Source organism: Schistocerca cancellata, chromosome 2 (assembly GCF_023864275.1).
Source record: "Schistocerca cancellata isolate TAMUIC-IGC-003103 chromosome 2, iqSchCanc2.1, whole genome shotgun sequence".
Classification (NCBI taxonomy): domain Eukaryota; kingdom Metazoa; phylum Arthropoda; class Insecta; order Orthoptera; family Acrididae; genus Schistocerca; species Schistocerca cancellata.
The window spans coordinates 1,037,332,879-1,037,357,783 of NC_064627.1; the positions used below are offsets into that span (position 1 = coordinate 1,037,332,879).

Sequence of the window (24,905 nt, forward strand, 5' to 3'; positions counted from 1 at the left end):
TGGTGCTTCGGGGGCTTTCAACGACTTGTTGAGTCCGTGCCACATTGAGTTGCTGCACTGAGCCAAGCAAAAGGAGGTCCAACATGGTATTAGAGGTGGCCCATGACTTTTGTCGCCTCAGTGCCCGTAGTCATGTACTCTTTCATAAAAAATAAAAAAAATCTCAGAAAGAAATCATCTTACACTAATGCAAAACACTGAAACATACCAAGAGTGCCACATGAAAAGCTGGGCAACATCCTATAATGTAAGACAGATATTCAGCAGCTTTATCTGTAGATGAACGACATACTGAACACAATCCCATGAGTATGTGCCTTGTGAAGCTGCTTGGAAGAAATCCTCTGTCACACAAGCTCTTCACCTGGAATGTGAAATTGTGGAACATGTAAATCACTGTGCTTACAAAAAATTAATAAGATGTTATAGTAACACTTTAAAATCTGTTTAATTTTAAAAGTTATTAATAAGATTAGTGCACTTGACTAACTTCCTGAATCACTGAGACTTCATAACTGCTCCTACTACATAAATTTTTAAGAAGATGCCGCTATGCCACATGCCACTAGCCTACATTACATTTTAGTGATAAAGGGTAGTTTGAGAGGTGCAGTAATTGAAGCTGATGTCTCACATAACTAAGAATTTGCAACAAATAGGAAAATTTCCTTAAGTCACTTGAATTAAGGCTAAAAATTTATGACTAAAAATTACAGTTCACTTTAGGAGTACAGATTGATAAATGCAGTGTTGATTTTCCAACACATGCAACACACTAAATTTTTGGGATGCTTCTTAAAATCTTTTGTTTGATGGTGTGCAATTTCTTGTTATAGCTTTCAAAGTCCTTTCGATTCTATAAAATTGTGTTGGTGTGTACTTAAGAAATTAATGTTTGCGATGTGGAACAAGTGCAGGTATAAAATAACAGAGAGAAGTATTTGTCAGAAACTGATATTGAGCCCTCAGATATCAATGAGGCCTACTAGACCAAGGATTCCAAGCTGGCAGTAAGTCCGCTGCACATCAGGCATCCATCAGAGTCCTTTGGAGATGCTAGTCAAGACCTGCAAGGACTCAACTGGGTCACCATGTACAACAGATGGGATGATGTGATGTGTTTGGCAAGTACGTACTTCTACTTGACGGCACAGCAGGGTTGGGAAAAATTGTCTGGTTAAAACTGATGCCAGTACTATAGTTCGGTATTTGTTTGGTCTCAGTTTTCATCTTTTACTAATAACTGAGTAAAAAGAAAAAAAAAGTAGAAATAAAAATAAATAAATACCGATTAGCCACAGCAGCAGTGGTAAAATATTTCGTTTTTAAATAAATCATTTTTTAAAAATTTTTATTCGTAAAATTTGCACTGGTGTTATAAGGAGTCACCCTCCTCTAACATTACCTTTTTTAAAAATAGGAATAACTGATACCATGTACACTACCGATTCTTGCATAGGTTAAAATTATTTCAGCTGTTTCACTAAAAGAATTCATATGATTTTGTATACAATGTATTATATTTCAGGCTAAAATGTATAAAAAGAAATTAATGTGTTACAATTGATATGTACTAACAGTTAAATTTACTCTTCTTTTAAAAATAATTGAAATTACAAAATTTGTGGCATACTTAAAATTCATATTATTTATAGCACAATCTAACACTAATTATTAAATTTATTTCTAGCGTGATTTACAAAATAATGATATTTTTTTGTGAAGATTCTTCTTTGGTAAAGAAAGTTTGTAAATTCTTTTCCTTTGTAAATTCTTTGGAATAAAGTGAATACCGCAGAATGTAAGTAGTGGTGGGCATGCCTCTGATGGAATCGCACATATTTTGCTAAACTTGTCAAAGACAATGTTATTTTTGGTGTGATAAAAGTGAAAAATTGTAAAGTCAGTGTCAATTAGAAGAATGGGATAAAATAAAAAGAAATTCATAGCAACAGGCAAATCTTCCTCAGTTATTTCATCTTCAGCAACCCAAACATTAGATCAAGCTTTCAGCAGCAAGAATGTACCCCTGGACAAGTCTTGGTGCCTACAACAACAACAACGAGGTAATGGAGATAAGTAAAAAGTTTTTCTTTTGTATATCTTATACCTCTCGAAGCTTTCCTGATTTGTGCAAAGACAGAGAATTTTAATAGTGATGTGTGGGAGGGTAAGATTACACTGTGAAATATTGCGTTGTTATAGAAAATGGGAAAAGTGACCAGTGCTGTCTTCATAACAATGCCAAATGAAATGAGCAACAAACCTATGGCATAGAACTGGTACAGCATTGCTACATGCTCCATGCATTAGTGTCTTGCGTTGTCACCATACATCCGCTGCACTGCAGAATAGTACCAACCCTAGTTTGGAAATATTTTTATGGAGTGACATAGTAATGACTTACAATGTTTCATTTACTTTAACATGTTTCCTGTAGCTTGGCCCACCATGTGTCCCGATGCAGTTCTTCCCACCACATCGGCATGAATTTTGGTGACTCCCCAAAATGGGGCGGAAACGATTATTATGTCAAATTCTAAGCAGGTGCAAAAGGCTCAAAGGTAGGTAGGTAGGTAGGTAGGTAAGTGTGTGTGTGTGTGTGTGTGTGTGTGTGTGTGTGTGTGCGTACCATGAGATAAATAATTCAAATATCTTTAATTCAAATATCTTACTGCTTCTGTTCAGCCCACTGTGACCTGATAACACCTTTTTGTACTGGTTTTCAATTGTTCAGGTCACCCTGTGTCCCAATTGTTGTGCTGCACTCTTTTTAGCACCAAATGCTACAGCAAACACACACACACACACACACACACACACACACACACACACACACACATACCAACCACCATTTGTTACTGCTACCAGGCAAGAATAGCTGCTGCAAGGTATGCAGCAAAGTATCGCTGACAGTTTTGAGTCAATTGTTTATCTTCTTTAATAGCTATGGTTGGCGACCAGTTGTAATCACATTTCATTGCAAATTTAGCTAGAAATGGACCCATCTACTTCTGGGCTGCCAGCAACAAGTAAACAAAGATCTAGTACACCATATGCTTCTCTGTGGAACAATTCGTCCAAATGGAGCAGGCCTTCCCAAGGATATTGTGGAGAAGCTTGAAAAGGGGGAAATATGTGGAGCAGAGAATGATGATGGAAACAAAATTTTTAACGGGATGGATAAGAGAGTTCTAATGATTTCAGTGGTTCCTGGATATACTGATGTTTTAGAGGACACCAGGTAAAAGAATAGAAAAGGAGAAGTTATAATGAAACCAAAGGCTGTGCTGGAGTACAAGAAGATAAAAAAAAAGGTATTGATCCCAGTGATCAGATGTCTTCGTATTATTCACCATTGAGAAAGGGGGTGAAATGGTGGAGAAAAGTTACAATGAAACTTCCTCTAGGGACCTTATAGTAATTTTGAATTTTGAGAGAGTCCACTGCCTTGCATTTAGTTTGATATACTGCCTGTGCCCCTCCAGCATCAATAATGAAAGCAAATACTTTGGGAAACATTGAATGACCAAGTGGCGAAACACACACTGTATCATTTGAGAGCTACAGAGGCTAGCAAGTGTGCCAGGACTTACCACATTTCACTGCTGCAAGTGCCACGTTGTCATAACAAGCCTGTCCATAGATACAAAGTATTGTGCCAGAATCTAAGAGTGAAATTAAAAATTGAAATAGCTTTCCAGACTTAGTCATAGTATGCTTCAGTATATTAATGTTAAAATCATTAAATCTCAGAAGGATCAGATGAATAAGTTTCGCTAAATACATTTTTTAAGAAAAAAATGAGTGGTGCTAAATAATGAAGCTAAAAAGCCAAAAATTGTTCAGAATGTGCAAATGTGTGTCACAATCAAAAGCTAAGAATCTCAATTTGATCAGTACAATATTTTGATCAAAATCGCTGTTTTTATGAAAACTTGAAGGCGCTAAATATTAGACCCAGAAAGATGAAAATTCGCATGTAGCCTCAGTTTGATATAAAAACACTAAATATGTGACTCCATCAATCTATCTCTAATAGGTAGCTGCAGGGAAACACCAAATTTCCTGAAATGAGTTATAAGAAAGATCTTTTATTGACCTTACGGAGGCACTAATACCTTCTCCAGTTCTATTATTGTATGATGAGAATGATGAGACACGGCTTCCCACTGCCAGTTCAGTTTTGGGCACAGGGACAGTTCTAGTACAAATTCAGGAAGATGCCGAAAAGGTGACAGCTCATGCTCCCAGAGTACCCTCCCAGTCTGATAAGAACTACTCACAACTAAAAATGAGTGCCTTGCAGTTGTTTGGACCATCAATGAGTCACCATCGTGACAGATCATCATTCTCTATGTGACTGACTAGCCTGGAGAATCTATTGAGTACATTGGCGAGTTTGGTACCAAGGCTTCAGGATTACTACATCACAGTGTTGTATAAAAACAGACACAAACACATGGATGCTTACTGCCTTTCAAGGGATCCTCTGGTGGACCATAAGCAGTGTGGGCGAAATCTCAGCCGCCATCGCCACATTAAATGCCATTGCTGTTGAACGGAGGGGCAGAAATGGTTGCTCATCATCCCAGATCAACTGCGGACAACGATCCTGAATTATTTTCTTGACGCTGCAACATCTGGTCACCCAGAATTTGTGAAGACTCTAGACCAAATCAGATGCAGGTAGCACTGGGCAGGTTTTACCGATCAGTTAGACACTATTGAAGCCAGTGTAAGGAATGCCAATGACAGAAGCACTTGCCGCAGTTACCTCCAGAGCATCTGGAACCAATCCCACCTGCAGCAGGACCATTCCACAGAATTGGAAGTGACCTCTGCGGAAGGTTTCAGAAGGCAACAAACTACATAAAAAATCAATAGTGTTATATGTAAATGAGGAACTTGAAACTTTTAGCACAGCTCAAGGGCATGTAGAGAAACTCTGGCTCAAGTTGAAACAGTAGTTGACCTCGCACTGGGTAGATATGTGCACAGTAGAGCAGTTCATAATGGGAAGGAACCTCTATGGTATACAGTCACTGTAAAGAAACTTCTAAAAAAACATAGATTACTGCATAATAGGTGTAAAACGAAGCGTAAGGCTATAGATGAGAAATGCTGAATGAAACACGTTCGGCTGTCAAGAGAGCAATGTGTGATGCCTTCAATGACCACTGTAGCGGAATATCGTCAAATGACATGTCACAAAAGTGAAAGAAATTTTTGTCATATGTAAAGGCTGTTAGTGGACCAAAGTTAGTGTACAGTCCCCAGTGAATGAGAGAGGAACTGAAATTGAGGGTAGCAAAACAAAATCTGAAATGCTTAACTCCATTTTCAAATGTTCCTTTAAAAAGAAAAACCCAGGACAATTGTCCCAATTTAATCCATGTACCACAGAAAAGAGGACTGAAATAAGTATTAGCGGAAGAGGTGTTGAGAAGCAGCTGAAATCATTAAAATTTAACAAAGCTCCAGGTCCTGACGGAAACCCTGTCAGATTTTATACTGAATTTGTGGCTGAGTTAGCCCCTCTTCCAAGTATAATCTATTGTAGATCCTTCAAACAAAACACCGTGCCCAGTTCTTGAAAAGAGGCACAGGTTACACCCATCTACATGAAGGGTAGTAGAGGCAATCCACAAAACTGCCATCCAATATCCTTGACATCGATTTATTGTAGAATCTTATAACTCATTCTGAGATCAAACATAATGAAGTGTCTTGAGCAGAATGACCTCCTCAATGCCAGCATGGATTTCGAAATCATTGATGATGTGAAACCCAATTCACACTTTTCTCCCATGGCGTACTGAAAGCCTTGTATCAAGGCACCACATAGATGCAGTGTTTCTTGATTTCCGAAAAGCATTTGACTCAGTATCATATCTAAGTTTACTGTCAAAAGCAGATCATATGGGGTATCAAGAGAAATTTGTGACTGGATTGAGGACTTTTTAGTAGAGAGGACACAGCATGTTATTTGGATGGAATGTGATCATCAGATGTAGAAGTAATTATGGATTGCCCCAGGGAAGCGTGCTGGGACCCTTGCTGTTCACATTGTTTATTAATGACCTTGTAGACAATATTAATAAGAACATCAGGTTTTTTGCGGAGAATGCATTTATTTAGAAGGTGTACAACTTTGCTTCCGACATTTTTTCCCCAACATTTGAGGCTTTAATGAAACAAATTGGTTACACATCTATCATTAAAAGTATTTTCTATCACTGGCAACTACTTTCTCCCATCTTCCGGGCAGCGTACAAATCCCGTGTCGAAAAAATTGTTCAGACTTTGAAGCGATCCATGAATTGATCCAATTTGTGACTTCTTCACGAGATCGGAAGTGTTGGTCAGCCAGGCCATGCGCCATTGTTCTAAACAGGTGATAGTTAGAGGAAGCAATGTCTGGAGAATATGGCGGGTGGGGTAGGACTTCCCATTTTAATGTTTCCAAGTATGTTTTGACCTCTTCTGTAATGAGGGGTCGAGCATTGTCATGCTGCAAAATCACTTTATCACATCTCTCGCTGTATTGTGGCCGTTTATCTTTTAATGCTATGCTCAAACACATTAATTGCATTCAATAATGAGCAGCTGTGATTGTTTCACTTTGTTTTAACACCTTATAGTACACGACGCCGAGCTGGTCCCACCAAATGCAGAGCATGATCTTGGAGCCGTGAATATTCAGTTTGGCCGTCGACGTGGAAGCATGGCCAGGATATCCCCATGATTTTTTGGGTTTAGGTTTATCATAATGAACCCATTTTTCGTCCCCGGTCACAAACAATGGAGAAATCCCTTAAATTTTTGTCTCTGAAGCAACTGTTCACAAACACACAAACGCCGTTCAACGTCTCTTGGTTTCAGCTCATACGGGACCCAAGTTCCTTCTATCTGAACCAGGCCCATAGCCTTGAGACGTTTAGAAATGGCTCGCTGTGTCACTCCCACTAATCGTGCCAATTCTTCTTGAGTTTGACGTGAGTCTTCAATCAACAATGTCTCCAATTCTGCATCTTCGAAAACATTCTCTCTTCCATCACTATACCAGTCTACGACGTTAAAATCACCGTTCTTGAAGCATTGAAACCACTCATGACATTCTTTCACTAATAGCATCCTTACCATATGTACTTGTGAGCATTCAATGAGACTCAGCCGCTGCTTTCTTCATATTGAAACAAAACAGTAACACCTCCCGCAAATGACAAGAATTAGGCTCATAAACTTACATTTTCTCTCAAGAACAACCTTATGATGCAAACACAAATCGACTAATGCTTGAGTGGGGTTATGTTGACCGAGGTCCAAGCTAACTGCCTGATGTCTGCGATCTGTTTCTTTCGACCCCTTCTAACAGCCGTGTACCGCAAGTCTCTAGAGGAACAGAAGGTTCCAAATGATTGGAAAAGAGCACAGGTAGTCCCAGTCTTCAAGAAGGGTCATCGAGCAGATGCGCAAAACTATAGACCTATATCTCTGACGTCGATCTGTTGTAGAATTTTAGAACATGTGTTTTGCTCGAGTATCATGTCGTTTTTGGAAACTCAGAATCTACTACGTATGAATCAACATGGATTCCGGAAACAGCGATCGTGTGAAACCCAACTCGCTTTATTTGTTCATGAGACCCAGAAAATATTAGATACAGGCTCCCAGGTAGATGCTATTTTTCTTGACTTCCGGAAGGCGTTCGATACTGTTCCGCACTGTCGCCTGATAAACAAAGTAAGAGCCTACGGAATATCAGATCAGCTGTGTGGCTGGATTGAAGAGTTTTTAGCAAACAGAACACAGCATGTTGTTATCAACGGAGAGACATCTACAGACATTAAAGTAACCTCTGGCGTGCCACAGGGGAGTGTTATGGGACCATTGCTTTTCACAATATATATAAATGACCTAGTAGATAGTGTCGGAAGTTCCATGCGGCTTTTCGCGGATGATGCTGTAGTATACAGAGAAGTTGCAGCATTAGAAAATTGTAGCGAAATGCAGGAAGATCTGCAGCGGATAGGCACTTGGTGCAGGGAGTGGCAACTGACCCTTAACATAGACAAATGTAATGTATTGCGAATACATAGAAAGAAGGATCCTTTATTGTATGATTATATGATAGCGGAACAAACACTGGTAGCAGTTACTTCTGTAAAATATCTGGGAGTACGCGTGCGGAACGATTTGAAGTGGAATGATCATATAAAATTAATTGTTGGTAAGGCGGGTACCAGGTTGAGATTCATTGGGAGAGTCCTTAGAAAATGTAGTCCATCAACAAAGGAGGTGGCTTACAAAACACTCGTTCGACCTATACTTGAGTATTGCTCATCAGTGTGGGATCCGTACCAGATCGGGTTGACGGAGGAGATAGAGAAGATCCAAAGAAGAGCGGCGCGTTTCGTCACAGGGTTATTTGGTAACCGTGATAGCGTTACGGAGATGTTTAACAAACTCAAGTGGCAGACTCTGCAAGAGAGGCGCTCTGCATTGCAGTGTAGCTTGCTCGCCAGGTTTCGAGAGGGTGCGTTTCTGGATGAGGTATCGAATATATTGCTTCCCCCTACTTATACCTCCCGAGGAGATCACGAATGTAAAATTAGAGAGATTAGAGCGCGCACAGAGGCTTTCAGACAGTCGTTCTTCCCGCGAACAATACGCGACTGGAACAGGAAAGGGAGATAATGACAGTGGCACGTAAAGTGCCCTCCGCCACACACCGTTGGGTGGTTTGCGGAGTATAAATGTAGATGTAGATGTAGATGTAGAACCATTGTCGCCACCTATTGGCAAACAGCGGAACCAAAGTTGTACACCTTGTATAATGAAGTACCATCTGAGAGATGCTTCATAACTATTCAGTCAGATCTTGATAAGATTTCAACATGGTGCAGTGATTGGTAACTTGCTCTAAATGTTCAGATATGTAAAATTTTGCACTTCAGAAAAAGAAAGAACATAGTATCCATGACAATAATGTCAATGAGTCACTCTTGGAATCAGCCAACTGATACAAATACGTAGGTGCAACACTTTGTAAGGATATGAAACGGAATGGTCACACAGGTTCAGTCATGGGTGAAGCAGGTGGTAGACCTCAGTTTATCTGTAGAATACTAGGGAAGTGCAATCAGTCTACAAAAGAGCTTGCTTACAAATCACTTGTGCGACCAGTTCTAGACTATTATTCAAGTATATGGGACCATACCAGATACGACTAGTAGGGGATACTGAATGCATATAGAGAAGGGCAGCATGAATTGTCACCAGTTCGTTTAATCCATGGGAGAGTATGACAGAGATACTGAAGGTACTGAATTGGCAGATTCTTGAAGACAGATGTAAACTATCCCAAGGAAGTCCGTTAAGAAAGTTTCAAGAACCAGCTTTAAATGATTACTCTAGGGCTGTACTACAGCCCCCTACATTTTGCTCATGTAGGGATAGTAAGGATAAGATTAGCACAATTATTGCATGTCATGCACCTGACAGTGATTTGCAGAGTACAAATGTAGATATAGTCATAGACAGCAGAAATCGAAGGTTAATAGTCTGCACTGACTACCTCACCTGCTATGCTGTCACCAAAGCTGTGGAACTCGTGTAAAGTTCTTTGAAGAAGACACAATTTTGAAGCACAGAGCACCCCTGTAATGATCTCTGATCATGGAAAAGCTCTCCAGTCAGGACACACAATCTGCAGATGAATGGCCTCACAAAATGCTTTAATAAGAAGTTGGCAGATATGCTGTCGATGTATGCTGATGTCGGACAGAGAGACTGGGATACAGCACTGCCCATCACGACCTTGTGCACAACACAGTGAAGTAAGACACTACAGGATTCCCACCATTCTTTCGTTCCAAGGTCGCACGGATGAAACAACAATGGATAAAATGTTAAAATTTCAACTGGATTGTACTCAGGATGACTATGTGAAATGTTTCATCATTAAGACTGAAGAAGCAATGTAGCTGGCTCGCATTATGGACCCTGGATACCCAGAGAAAGACAGGGGTCACTATAATACCAAGCTTCAGTCAGTGAGATACAGCCTAGAGACATGGTATGAATTTTTTTTTTTTTTGCCTATAGAGTAAGTGGGACTATCAGAAAAGTTACTAAAGCACTAGTTTGGCCCATATTGTATCGTTTGGGCTTTCTGGGCATCACATTTTACACTCCATCAAGGAGACAAAAGTGCCAAGACATTATTTATGTCCTTCGTATGAAGCCTTACTACAGTCCAGAGGTGTAGATCAACAGTGGGAGCTGCAAGGAAATGGAAGCCCCAATCGACGATCACAAAGCTTCTATGGTATGGGCTACTGCAATGCTTATCAGAGCAAAGAGGATGTAAAAACACTACCGGAATATGAGGAGCCACTAGCACCACCATCCAGAGGACCAGTATGACCTATATCCAACTTGCTGTAGTTGGCTTCAACGAGGATTTCTGAAACAGTACATTACTGTTTTTCCAGTATAGGGAGCAATGCCGTGAGCTGTGTTGCCATCACTGCACTGCAGTGATTAGCATCGCTTGCTGGCCTACTGTGGGTCACTGGTTCATACCCAACCACCAACAATTACTTGTTATTTCGTGTTTATCATTTATGGAAGGTTTTTGAAATCATACAATACAGGCTTTCATGGCCAGCGTCTTGTTAAAACTTCTTGGCTGAAAGGCCGCAGTTGATGTATAAAACTGCTTCCTAACATTTCGTCTCTAACTGTGGGAGACATCTTCTGAGGTAAAATGGCTACTACCACTAAGGCTTGCGGGGCTCTTGCATTTGTAGAGAGCATAGAGGGCACCACCATACGTAATGTGATGCCCAATGTATGACTATCTATGGAGCATCATCATTCTCAGTTGTAAATAATCAATTGTCATTCTGTTGGCGCAAGGTCAACATCAATATTTTATCAAATTTCAAACCTTCTTTTTTCTGTTAAAATTATGATGGTGTTTATTACTCTCTATTGCTTCTCTGTACATGCATGCATGATACTGTCATGTCCTTGCTAAAATGCTCATCTCACAGAATTTTATTTTGTAATTCCTATCCTGAAGAACAAGTTCTGCTATGGCCTGTTTTTTGGTATGTCCCAGATGACAGTTCCTTTTGTGTTCACCTATGTGCATGTAGACACTTATTTTCATAGTTACTATATAGACTTGTCCACTACTGCACTGAATTTTATATACCCCAGGTGTTCGTAGGGGTGCCATGCATCTTTCACTGTTCTTAAATATTCATTAATCTTCTTGGTGGGTCTAAAGATCGTTTTGACCCCGTACTTGAGCAAAACTTTCCCACTGGGATCCATAATTTTATTATTGAATGAGGAAATCTTTTCCAGATGGCGGCTTCTGTTGCTCAGTAGTTCCAGCTTCTTCTCTTCTTTGATGGAGTACTCAATAAATCTCCTTACTAGTGGATCCATTTTTCTTGAAGGCTTGCCATAAGTTATTTAATTCATCCTGCAAATAAACTGGCTCACAGATTTTGTTGGATCTGTCCACCACAGTTTTAATGACACGTCTCTTTGATCTATGATTCCTTGTGCAGGTATTGATCAGTGTAACATACACTGATCAATAACTGCACAAGGAATCATAGATAAAAGAGAGGTGTCATTAAAACTGTGCTGGACAGAGCCAACAAAATCTTTCTGTATAACTTAGGGCCCAGAGCCCTGTCCACCTATGTATTTACAGACACGTCCACAAAATTAAGTTGACCATTGCTCTCTTCCTCATCATAAACTGTATCTTTGGCTTACTACCATTGAGATGCACCAAGAAGACATCCAGCTCCTCTTTGCTGTGAGTCCGAACAAGAAAAGCATCATCCACGTAGTGGTACCTCTTAGTCAGTCTTTCACTGACCGAAAATTACCTCGAGCAATTAAACAGAGAACTGACTCGTGGAGATAACATCTTGGACCTACCGATAACAAACAGACCTAAACTTTTCGACTCTGTAAGCGCAGAACAGGGAATCAGTGATCATAAGGCCGTTGCAACATCCCTGAATATGGAAGTTAATAGGAACATAAAAAAAGGGAGGAAGGTTTATCTGTTTAGCAAGAGTAATAGGAGGCAGATTTCAGACTACCTAACAGATCGAAATGAAAATTTCTGTTCCGATACTGACAATGTTGAGTGTTTATGGAAAAAGTTCAAGGCAATAGTAAAATGCATTTTAAACAGGTACGTGACGAGTAAAACTGTGAGGGATGGGAAAAACCCACCGTGGTTCAACAAAAAAGTTAGAAAACTACTGCAAAAGCAAAGAGAGCTTCACTGCAAATTTAAATGCAGCCAAAACCTCTGAGACAAACAGAAGCTAAACGATGACAAAGTTAGTGTAAGGAGGTCTATGCATGAAGTGTTCAGTGAATTCGAAAGTAAAACTCTATGTACTGACTTGTCAGAAAATCCTAGGAAGTTCTGGTCTTACATTAAATCAGTAAGTGGATCGAAACAGCATATCCAGACACTCTGGGATGATAATGGCATTGAAAAAGAGGATCACGCGTAAAGTTGAAATACTAAACACCTTTTTCCAAAGCTGTTTCACAGAGGTAGACCGCACTTTAGTTCCTTCTCTAAAACCTCACACGAACAAAAAAATAGCTGACATTGAAATAAGTGTCCAAGAAATAGAAAAGCAACTGAAATCACTCAACAGAGGAAAGTCCACTGGACCTGATGGGATACCAATTCAATTCTACACAGAGTGCGCGAAAGAACTTGCCCCCCTTCTAACAGCTGTGTACCGCAAGTCTCTAGAGGAACGGAAGTTTCCAAATGATTGGAAAAGAGCACAGGTAGTTCCAGTTTTCAAGAAGGGTCGTCGAGCAGATGCGAAAAACTATAGGCCTATATCTCTGACATCGATCTGTTGTAGAATTTTAGAACATGTTTTTTGCTCACGTATCATGTCATTTCTGGAAACCCAGAATCTACTTTGTAGGAATCAACATGGATTCCGGAAACAGCGATCGTGTGAGACCCAACTCGCTTTATTTGTTCATGAGACCCAGAAAATATTAGATACAGGCTCCCAGGTAGATGCCATTTTCCTTGACTTCCGGAAGGTGTTCGATACAGTTCCGCACTGTCGCCTGATAAACAAAGTAAGAGCCTACGGAATATCAGACCAGCTGTGTGGCTGGATTGAAGAGTTTTTAGCAAACAGAACACAGCATGTTGTTCTCAATGGAGAGGTGTCTACAGACGTTAACGTAACCCCTTGCGTGCCACAGGGGAGTGTTATGGGACCACTGCTTTTCACAATATATGTAAACGACCTAGTAGATTGTGTCAGAAGTTCCATGCGGCTTTTCGCAGATGATGCTGTAGTATACAGAGAAGTTGCAGCATTAGAAAATTGCAGCAAAATGCAGGAAGATCTGCAGCGGATAGGCACTTGGTGCAGGGAGTGGCAACTGACCCTTAACGTAGACAGATGTAATGTATTGCGAGTACATAGAAAGAAGGGTCTTTTATTGTATGATTATATGATAGTGAAACAAACACTGGTAGCAGTTACTTCTGTAAAATATCTGGGAGTATATGTACGGAACGATTTGAAGTGGAATGATCATATAAAATTAATTGTTGGTAAGGCGGGTGCCAGGTCAAAATTCATTGGGAGAGTCCTTAGAAAATGTAGTCCATCAACAAAGGTTGTGGCTTACAAAACACTCGTTCAACCTACACTTGAGTATTGCTTATCAATGTGGGAGCCGTACCAGGTCGGGTTGACAGATGAGATAGAGAAGGTCCAAAGAAGAGTGGCGCGTTTCGTCACCGGGTTATTTGGTAAGCGTGATAGCGTTACGGAGATGTTTAGGAAACTCAAGTGGCAGACTTTGCAAGAGAGGCGCTCTGCATCGTGGTGTAGCTTGCTGTCCAGGTTTCGAGAGGGTGTGTTTCTGGATGAGGTATCGAATATATTGCTTCCCCCCTACTTATACCTCCCGAGGAGATCACGAATGTAAAATTAGAGAGATTCAAGCGCGCACGGAGGCTTTCCAGCAGTCATTCTTCCTGCGAACCATATGCGAGTGGAACAGGAATGGGAGGTAACGACAGTGGCACGTAAAGTGCCCTCCGCCACATACCTTTGGGTGGCTTGCAGAATATAAATGTAGATGTAGATGTAGATGTGTGTAGCACCCGCTGTTCGATGAACTCCATAAATAAATTGGCAACAGCTGGACTAAGAGGGTTGTCTATAGTCACCCCCTCAATTTGTTCATATAATTCACAGCTCTACTGGAAATAATTTGTGGCAATGCAGTGTCTAAATAAAGCCACTACATCAGTTGGAAAAATATCTGTTGTGTATGAAATAGATGTATATGTAGAAGTAGTGTGATCAAAAAGTTCACTAATCTTCTTCTTGTAATTTTTGTTTTTCATCAAAACTGTGGTATTACATTTGCCAGCTGTAAGTACACTGATGCTCTTATCTGCACTGATCTCCCTTAGCACTTTCCTTTCTGCTTGAGACAAATTACTGTTAGGTGGCTTCATTTGGGTAATATTCTGGCCGTTTCTATCCTAATTTCATCAGCAGATTATGGTGATAACAGACAGATTCCTGCCTCCACATTTGCTATAATGTCCTCAGTGGGAACCTTTAGAGCAAGGGCGGGCAAACATTACATGCGGCTCATGAGCGCAAAGCGCTGCACGTGTGCTGCTCACGTGCAGTCGTCGACCGGGGCAGTGGCGACAGCCAGCAGGTTGCCGGTAGTGTAGTACCAGGCTAAGCTGCGGACGTTGATGCGAAGCGACCACTACATAGTGAACGTTGTATTTCAAGAACCGGAAAATGCAGAGTGAGTCAAGGAAACGGAGAAGTGGAGATTTGCTATCTTTTAAAAAGGAATGAGAGAATCATTTTTTCTTTGTGCAAAACTGTGATAATTCAAAATGTTTAATATGTGGCAGTATTCTCACTTGTCAGCGGAAGTTTAGTACTGAACGCCATTATAATAAATTTCACAATGACGAGTACAATTTATTGTCGGATTCTGAGCAGACTGAGCTTAAGAAGAGCGATCTGACGATACGAGATGAATCTGATGTAAGTTGCTGTTGTCACGAGAGATCTGCGACTTTCTTTCATCATGTCTGTCATCTAACTGATTTAACATTTTATGGAGCACTGTTTTCAATTTTTCAGGACGACAACAATCATAGCCCAGCGGTACGTGCAAGTTATAAGATTGCGCTTAATATAGAGAGAGCTGGAAAACCATTTGCTGAAGGTGAGTTTATAAAGGAGTGCATGGATGATGCTGCTGATTTACTTTGCCCACTGAATGCAAATCAGTTTCGAGCTATCACTCTTTCTCAGCGGGCTGTAAGTTGTCGTACAAGTGCCATGGCAGGTGACGTTTACCGTCAATTAAGGAGTGCAGTGCAGGAGTTTATTGCTTTTTCCATCGCACTTGATGAGTCCACAGATATTTCACACACCGCGCAATTAGTGATTTATGTCCGCGGCGTGGACACTGCTCTGCACATAACACAGGATTTTTTAGATATGATATCTTTAAAAAGCACAACCACTGGCGCGGACATCCTAAAAGCCGTTGAAGAAGCTGTAGATTCAGCTGGATTAAACTGGGAACGTTTGGTGTCAGTGACACCAATGAAAGGGGAACAAATGGGATTTGTTGGATTACTAAGACAAAAGCTACAGCATACAGAAGAATCATTGTACAGCATCCTCTGCATTTTGCACCAAGAAGTACTCTGTGCAAAAGCAGCAACATTGGGGGACGTCACGCAAGTGGTTATTCGGACAGTTAATTATTTGAGATCCCACGAGCTTACACATAGACAGTTTCACACATATTTAGCTGAAATTGAGGAAGAGTATGGTGACATACCATACTACAGTGAAGACCGCTGGCTTAGCCGCGGTAAAGTACTAAAAAGATTTTTTGAGCTGAGAATACCAATAAATCAGTTTTTAAAGGACAAAAGAAGGTATGATCCCAAGTTAAAAGATCCACAGTGGGTTGCCGACCTTGCATTTTTAGTGGACATTACCGGACACATGAATGCATTGAACACAAGTTTGCAAGGAGAAAATCAGCTAATTTGTGAAATGTCTGAAAAGGTACAAGCTTTCACTAGCAAGCTTGAGCTGTGGGAACGACAGCTCTTGTCAGGGAACGCAGTGCATTTCCCTACTCTGTCTACTGTGTGAGAACAGAATTGCAAAGAATATGTTTCCGTACTTAGTGCAATAAAATAGGAATTTCTCAAGTGATTTGGGGATATATGATATTTATCCCAAGCTTTTGAATGGTTCTCGAGACCATTTGCTGTTCCTGTAGATGATATTCATCCCAATTTGCAAATGGAATTAACAGATCTACAGTGTAATTATCGTCGGAGAGACAAGTTCATTTTTGACAAGACGTGTAATGGACTTTTACCACGACTTTCCACAGCAAGAGTTTCCTCATCTCCATCGTGAAGTGGCGAAGATAATGTCAATGTTTGGCTCGATATACGTTTGTGAGAGATTATTTTCTGTTATGAAAATTAATAAGTCTCGGTTAAGAGCAAACATCAGTGATGAAAATTTACATAAATGTTTGCGTTTGTCTGTATGTAGAAATTTTGTTCCAGACATTAAATGTATTGTAAACTCCACCTGTAATAATTAAATAAAACATATCGTAGGTAATAGGTACTCTTTCAAACCGTGATTTCTTTCAAGCACTCCTACTAACCTTATTCCTTCATTCAGTAAAGCAAGCTAGGAAACAAAACGCATTACGGTGCAAGGAGCGGAGAGACGGTATGGTGGGGAGGGAGAGAAGCGGGTGGCCAACTTACCCCTGAGTGCACGCAGAACACCTGTTAACTGCACACGAGCAAGTGCACCGCACACGTGCAGGATTCCTGCCCATCCCTGCTTTAGAGCATCACTGCAAAATTACCTCCTTCCTATAGAACTTAACTTTCTTCTTTGGTTAATTCTCTCCCTGACAAGTTAATAATTGCTCGAGAATTGCCAGCAACTGATGTTTCATGTCTGCCTCTCTGTAAGCCATCAAATTCCTCTTCTGCCTATTAGTGAATGCTTGTGCACTGAGTTCCATAGTTCTGAACATTAGCCCATCCACCATATTCCAGTCACAACACTGCATTACATAACTGATATGTACATGGAGGTATAATAGCTTACTGCTAGCTGCCGCCAGTTCTCTGTATGCCTGGTGGATTCACTCCTGTAGCATCACTAGTTCCATGCAGCTGTAGGTACAGTTAGCTTGTGCTGAGTTAAACATTCTCTTCACCTTCAGAAATTTTGAAACTGTCACAGCACTGTGGCAGTGTAACAGGAAAGTGAGTGTACACAGTTGTTGAGCTATGTTCTTGTGCAGCCCTTCCAATTGCCACACCAAAACTGACATATCCTTCCTGTAATGGTGTTTAATCACACAATATAGGCTTTCACAGCCAGCGTCTTCTTTAGTTAAAACTTCTGGGCTGAGGGGCTGTGGTCAGTGCATAAAATTGCTTCCTAATCTTTCGTTTCCAACTGAGGGAGATATCATCTGATGTAAAACAGTTACTGCCACTAAGCCTTGAGGGGCTGTCACATTTATAGAGCGCATAGAGGGCACCACTATATGTCATGTGATGTCCACTGTATGATTATCTATGGATGGCGTCACCATTCTCGATTGTAAATAATCGATTGCCATTCTGTTGGCACAAAGTCGAGATCAATATTTTACCTAACTTCAAACCTTCTTTTTTTCTATTACAATTATCATGGTGTTTATTAATCTCTATTGCTTCTCTATACATGTGTGCATGTTAGCGCAGTGTCCTCACTAAAAGGCTCCTCTCACTGAATTTTACTTTGTGGTCCCCATTCCGAAAAACGTTCTGCTGTGGCTCATTTTTCAGTATGTACCCCCAAAACATTACTTTGCCAAGGCTATGATTTTCTCATATCACCTGCTACAAAAAGAGATCTTCTTTCCATGGCATCCTGTCCAAATCACTCACTGTCCCCTTCTGACACCTAAAGTCCTAGACAAATCATACGACACTCCCAACCCGTTAGATCTATGCACCATCCCACTACCACCTACTCCAGCTTAGCCACTGGTAAATCCTACAATACTGAAGGCAATGTAACTTACAAAATTGAACATGTAGTTTGTCAACTAATTTGTGTCTCCTGAACAGTGTTCCATATATACATGACCACCAATAAATTGCATAAGCACATGAATCGCCATATAAGAACTGCCTTTACTTTTTAAGCTTCTCCAACCTAACCTTTTCTCTTTCCTGAGGAAGAAACTATTGAAACAGAATGGAATCTATACTGTCAAACGACAGGACATATACAGCCATGTGATTGAAACATTTGTGATTTGTCAACGACTACAGTTGTATGCCAACATAGGTACAAAAAGTAGGGCCTGTAACACTTCCTTGGGTAACACCAGATATTACCTATTTTTAATCACTGACTTTCTGTTAATTATTACAAACTGTGACCTTTCTGACCAGAAATTTCAAATTAAGTCACACAATTGAGAGGACACTACACAGACAAGCAATTCAATTAATAGTCACTTGTGAGAAATGGTGTCAAAAGCCATCTGAAAATATCAAATTAATTTGATGTCAACTATCGAAGCACTCATTACTTTGTGAGAATAAAGAGCTAGTTCTGTTTCACAAGAATGATATTTTATGACTCCATGTTGGCTATTTGTCAATTGTTTTCTTTGAGGCAATTGATAATGTCTGAGCACAGTATATGTTCCAAAATGGTACTGCAAACTGACATTAGTGACATGGTTCTGTAATTCAGCAGATTTCTCCTATTTCCTTTCTTGCATATTGGTGTGACCTGTACAACTTTCCAGTCTCTGGGTACAGATCTTTCTACAAGCGAGCAGTTTTACATGGTTGCTAAGTATGGAACTATTGTATCAGGTTACTCTGAAGGGAACCTGACTGATATACAATCTGGACCGGAAGCCTTGCCTTCATTAAGTGTTTTAAGCTGTTTCACTACACCAAGGATATCTACTTCTACGTTACTCATGTTGGCAGTTCTTGCCGATTCAAAACCTGGTGTATTTACTTCGCCTTCTTTTGTGAAGGAATTTTGGAAAACGCATGTTTAGTAACTCTGCTTTAGTGGAGCTGTTGTCGATAACAAAACCACTGTTATTGTGCAGTGAAGGTATTGATTGCAATTTGCCTCAAGTGTACTTTACATATGACCAGAATCTCTTCAGGTTTTTTTTTTTTTTTTTTTTTTTTTTTTTTTTTTTTTTTTTTTTTTTTTTTTTTTGCCAGATTCCAAGGGATAGTTTTGTTCTGCAAACTATTAGAAGCCTCTCACATTGAAGTTTTTGCTAAATTTTGAGATTCTTTGCCAATGCTGGGGATTTTGCATTCTTTTAAATTTGGTATGCTTTTTTCTTTGCTTCTACAATAGTGTTCTGATTTGTTTTGTATACCACCGGGGATCAGTACCCTCTCTTATTAATTTATTTGGTATATATCTCTTAGATGCTGTCAATACTATTTCCTTGAATTTAAAACACATCTGGTTCATGCTTAGTTAATTAATTGACTGAAAGAAGAGAAGGCTGTCTCTTAGGAAGGTGTCAAGAAAATTTTATGTGTGTTTTTCTTTTTCTTTTTCTTTTTTTTTTTTTTTTTTTTTTTATAGATGTATTTTGAATTTATTTTTGGTGGGGCTGGCTGTTACAATATTCAGACTTGCTACAACTGTCTTGTGGTCACTAATCCCTATATCTATCATGACGCTCCAGAATTTGTTGCTAAGAGGTCAAGTATGTTTTTGCAACCATTTACACTTCGAGCAGGCTCCTGCAGTAGTTGTTCAAAATAATTTCCTGAGAAGGTATTCAGTCGATTTTGGACGAATTTTATTCCTAGCACTGACTTTAAACATGTATTTTTGCCAACATACTGAGCATAGACTGAAGTCATCAGCAACTATAATTGTATGAGTGGGATACCTATTTGAAATGACATTCAAGTTTTCTTTGACTTTTCAGCAACTGTCTCATCTGAGTCTATTATTATTTCTGCTTACAAAATCTTCCACACTGTAAAGACATTTTTCAATGTCTGTTTTGGCAGTGACTGGCTGATGTGGATAATCCTGTCTGCAGCATCAGACCAGGCTCATTATATCAGATAACTGTATTGTCATTTGGACTATGTATGTACTTACACAGATTTTTGAGGCAACAGCACAAGTGGAAACGGTTCAAAATAGAGCTGCAAGATTTAACCTAAACAAACATACATTAGTACTTATATTTATGAAAAGTCAAATAAAAGCTTTGCAAATATTTTATTCCAAATAGAAGAATCAATTTCACTTTTTGAATTTTGAAATGGGTGGAACCAACTAGGTTCTAGTGTTACCATGCAACAAATGCAATGGTGTGTTCAGTTTGATTGTTTTCTTGACTAACTTTGATAAAGTTTCACATGCCCCTAAATTTGTTAGTTACTCCAAAGTAATGTTTATGTGTTTTACACAATTTGTCTGATGTATAGGAAAGTTAAGGTAAATGTTTATTTTTTTATTTTTAAGCTCTTCAATGGCTTTGTGGTTTTACCCACCCTGAATAGTATTTACTCATTTTAATGTATTAATGAGCTATTCTTTCTATACACAAGCAACACAGTCATGGTATCATTATTTTTTTATTTCTATCATGGATTTTTGTTGTTATAGCCCACCTAACCACGAAAAGGGTGATTGTATCAAAATAAGATGAAAGCTAAAGAGTAAACCATTAGAAAAAATAAAGGTGCAACACTAAAGTTTGTGTAAGTTTCTTCAGAGGCGCCAGAATCAATGCCAGGACCATCAGGTATGAGATCTTCGGATGCTAGTGCTGCTCAAAACTAAGTACCCCAAACTGATGACTTGCCAGGACATGTAATTTATACTAAGAGTTTGTCAGCATCACATGATTCTGATACAGTTGCTGAAATTGCCACACCAGAACAAACTTTAACCACATCAACAGGCTCAGACTGTCAAAAACCATATTGGAAAATGGCCTGAAAATATAGCCAAACATGCCATTGCTGTTAATATGACGAGGCACTGAAGTCTTTCAGCACTTTAATGCAGAATTTGCTGAAGAGCCAACAGTACCATACAAGTTCAGCCAGTCAGGCAAGGTTTCTGTCACACCAGAATCATTGTAAAGGAGGCCGGTAACTGAAAATGGTTTTGATGCACAATGACGAATGGTGAAAATGTTTTATGCACTTGGATGGCTTATTCTCATTCTATAGCATCATTGGTTTGCTTCTGTTGTTCGTTTGAGAACACAATCTCACCAAATGCATTGAAGTTTTTGCTCCTTCAATGTGTAACACTCGGTGGTTGGAAACTGAACACTAAAGCCACCATCCATGAATCAAGTGTTACAAACAACCAAAATTTTTGCAAATGGAAGGCATTGAAAAAACAACTTTAAAAAGAACAGATTATTATGAAACAAGAACAAGGAGTTGGGGCAAAAGAAAGAAAAGGCAAGAAGTTCTAGCCAGAATCTCTGATATAACAGGACTTCTGGCAAAACAAAATTTGGTGTTATGTTGTCACCAGTGCCAATTGAGACAAATTTTTTAGAAATGGTGTATCCATTGGTGAAGTAAGATTCTGTTTTCTGAGAACACTTAGTAAGGTTAAAAATGGGCCAAAAAATTTCGCTTACTTATATGTCACCAGAATTTTAAAACAGGTTTACTGAAATTATAGGAAATAAAGCTCACCAGAAAATTATGGGTCACGTTCAAAAACATAAGTATTATTTAATGATATGCGACAGTACCTCAGATAATAAGAAATCAAACAACAAAGTATTACAATCTGTGATGATTGAGAATTGGGAAGTATGGGTACTGGTACTGGGAATCTTTTACATGTTTACTTGAAACAAAAAATAAAACAGCTGATGGTATTAGTCAGACGATACTAAGTAGGCTTGATGCTGATGGCTTGACATTATAAACTGTAGCGGGCAAGTTAACGATAATGCTGCTACAATGACTGGAAAGCAGACAAGCGTGCAACAGTCATTTCTACCCAACCTCAAACATGAATTAAGAGGTGGTACATTTCTGGTAACTGACATGGTGATCACAGCTTATCACATGAAGACAATTTGAAATGAACAATGTTTTCTCCATTAAATAGAGTAATTGCTGAAATTCAAGAAAGGTTCAGGCAGCTCCAAAATTTGCTGAAAAATATGAACAGCGAAACTATTGGGCATCGATGATAAGGAGTGCAACCTCAACCAAGCTTCTCAATATACTGAGAGAGAAGATCTTAAGCTTTCATGTGTGTGTCTACATACAACAGACTGTAAGACAGAAAAATTTTTGGTTTTGGCCCACTAGGTTTACTAAAGTTTATTTTTGAGTGCTAATATGAAGGATGGTTACCTAATATAGCTACAATGCTGAGAACATGCCTCACAGCTGCCATAAGTAATGCCAGTTGTGAGACAAGCTTCACTAAATTCAGGTAAAAAATTATTTAAGATCTACAACGCCCACACTGAGATTAACAAATCCAGCTACTTTGGTAATCGAACAAGAGGTACAAATTAACACTGATGAACGTACAAAAGTGTTTGCATTGAAAAAACATGGAGAATTACTTTGAATCCATTCAAAATAGTGACACAATAATTACAAAAATAAGGGGGAGGGGTGGGGGCAGCAAATTTAGAGTTTGCACTGGATGGCACAAATCCATGCTACACCTCTGCTCAACCAAAACTGACTGAGCACACTAAAATATAAAATATTACCTGAAAATACAGCTCTTCGGTTGCGCAGGTAAAAAATTTTCAACTTTACCTAGGTTTCAACTGCTCTAAGGCAGCCTTCATCAGAAGTAAAAAAAAATTTACATTACATAGAGTAAGTAGTTATGAAATGGTTTAGAGCAATAGTGCTCACGTTAAAGATAAAAATATATTTGTACATTATAAAAGTTTCCTAGGAATGCACAACTTGATTAAGACGCGATCCTTAGCGGCGCGTCTTAATCAAGTTGTGCATTCCTAGGAAACTTTTATAATGTACAAATATATTTTTATCTTTAACGTGAGCACTATTACTCTAAACCATTTCATAACTATTTACTCTATGTAATGTAAAATTTTTTTACTTCTGATGAAGGCTGCCTTAGAGCAGTTGAAACCTAGGTAAAGTTGAAAATTTTTTACCTGCTCAACCGAAGAGCTGTATTTTCAATTAATATTATAAATTTCATCTACGGTTGCTGCATTATCGGCCATGTTCAAAATTGCACACTAAAATACTTTGTTTGGAAAATTCAGGTTTGAATATGTGATACCTGTGACTGGTACCACCCACAACAAAAAATTTGCTCATTAGTATTCACTTTGCTCTGTCTTTATGCTTGGCTGCATGTTGATTTCACCCCCTATTTCTCATCTTTCTAATTTTTTTCAAAAAGAACTTTTGAGTTGCTAAGATATTCAACACTGTTCATTAACTGTCCCTTGTTATGTTGATTGTTGACCAAGTAATTACAACAATATAATGTAATAATAACAAATTTCAACATATGACTGAAAGCACTTCAGGAACTGCTGTCTTTCTACACTATGTAGTTCTAAAAGAGAGTGAACTTATTTATTTTAAATATTAGCTCAAAGTTAAAAAATATTCACAGTTGAGAAGTTCTGACAGAATGTAAATACTCCAGGAGTAAAGGTGACCACTCACCAAACAGCAGAGACATTGAGTTGTTGACAGGCACACACAAAACAGAAAGAAAACTTGTTAGCTTTTGGAATGAATTCTTTCTTGAGATAGAATACACACATCCTGTCTTGGGCTAGAGTAGGTGTACACACACACACACACACACACACACACTCACACACACACACACACCTGGAGAAATTATGAACATCTTTGAAATAACAGTTTGTATAATAAAACCATAGTAAACGCTAGACTACCCTTTCCTAATTCAGTATGCTAGAGAACAAAGGAACCACTTACTAAACGTTTGGTTATAAAGGCTGCCACGTCTTGCATTATTTGCCTTCCTGGAGTCACAGAATAGTTAGATGTGAAGATCAACCAAGGAGGTAATCGTGTTACAATACTGGAAGACAAAATTCCATATTTAAGTAAAAGAACAGTACCAGGAAAGATGAGATTTCTCAATATTAGTTCACATTATTTTTGTAGGCAGCAGTTATGCAATTACTCATCCCTAAAGTTTTCCTTGGTAACAGGAGCTACAGGTCACAATACGTCGATACACACATATAAGAATTCCTTAACTGTTTGACTGTATGAGAGTGTGCTGTGTCATACAGCAAACATTATTCTTACACAGTTTATATGTCACAAACCTGTGTCACTGTTTTTACACTTTACAATATGCAACTTTTAATGGTTGGGATCTCTACTTTCATTCTTTGTAAACATGAACAGTCAAGCAGTGTAACAATTATTAATTTAAGTCAGCCCCATCCAGATGAAGTTTTGAAGTACAATGCTGGAAGTGTGAAATGTTATTACCTACATTGCGTTTCATCCTAAATTTGTACACATAAACAACTGAGGTGACCTTTCAGGTGAAAACCAGAAATGAGTAGGAAACAAAGGAAAGAAGGAGGATTAGGGTTGAACATTATAGTGACAACAGCAGCTTCAGTGACGGACCACAGGATCGAACTGGATAAGAATGGGTGTAGGAATGCAGTCGTGTCCTTTTCAATGGAACTGCTGAAGCACTTGACCTAAAATG

General features: G+C 39.1%; 1 protein-coding gene across 6 annotated transcripts in view; it reads right to left on the minus strand.

The window, feature by feature from the left end:
- Nucleotides 1-24,905, minus strand: part of LOC126163007 (Fanconi anemia group A protein-like) — a 250,025-nt gene that overhangs the window by 43,078 nt on the left and 182,042 nt on the right. For all 6 annotated transcript variants that reach the window (XM_049919870.1, XM_049919866.1, XM_049919865.1 and 3 more), the window contains 2 exons: nt 24,149-24,254; nt 209-364 (listed from right to left, as the gene is read on the minus strand). In XM_049919870.1, the coding sequence (XP_049775827.1) occupies nt 209-364; nt 24,149-24,254 (262 nt within the window). The remainder of the gene's footprint in view (nt 1-208; nt 365-24,148; nt 24,255-24,905) is intronic.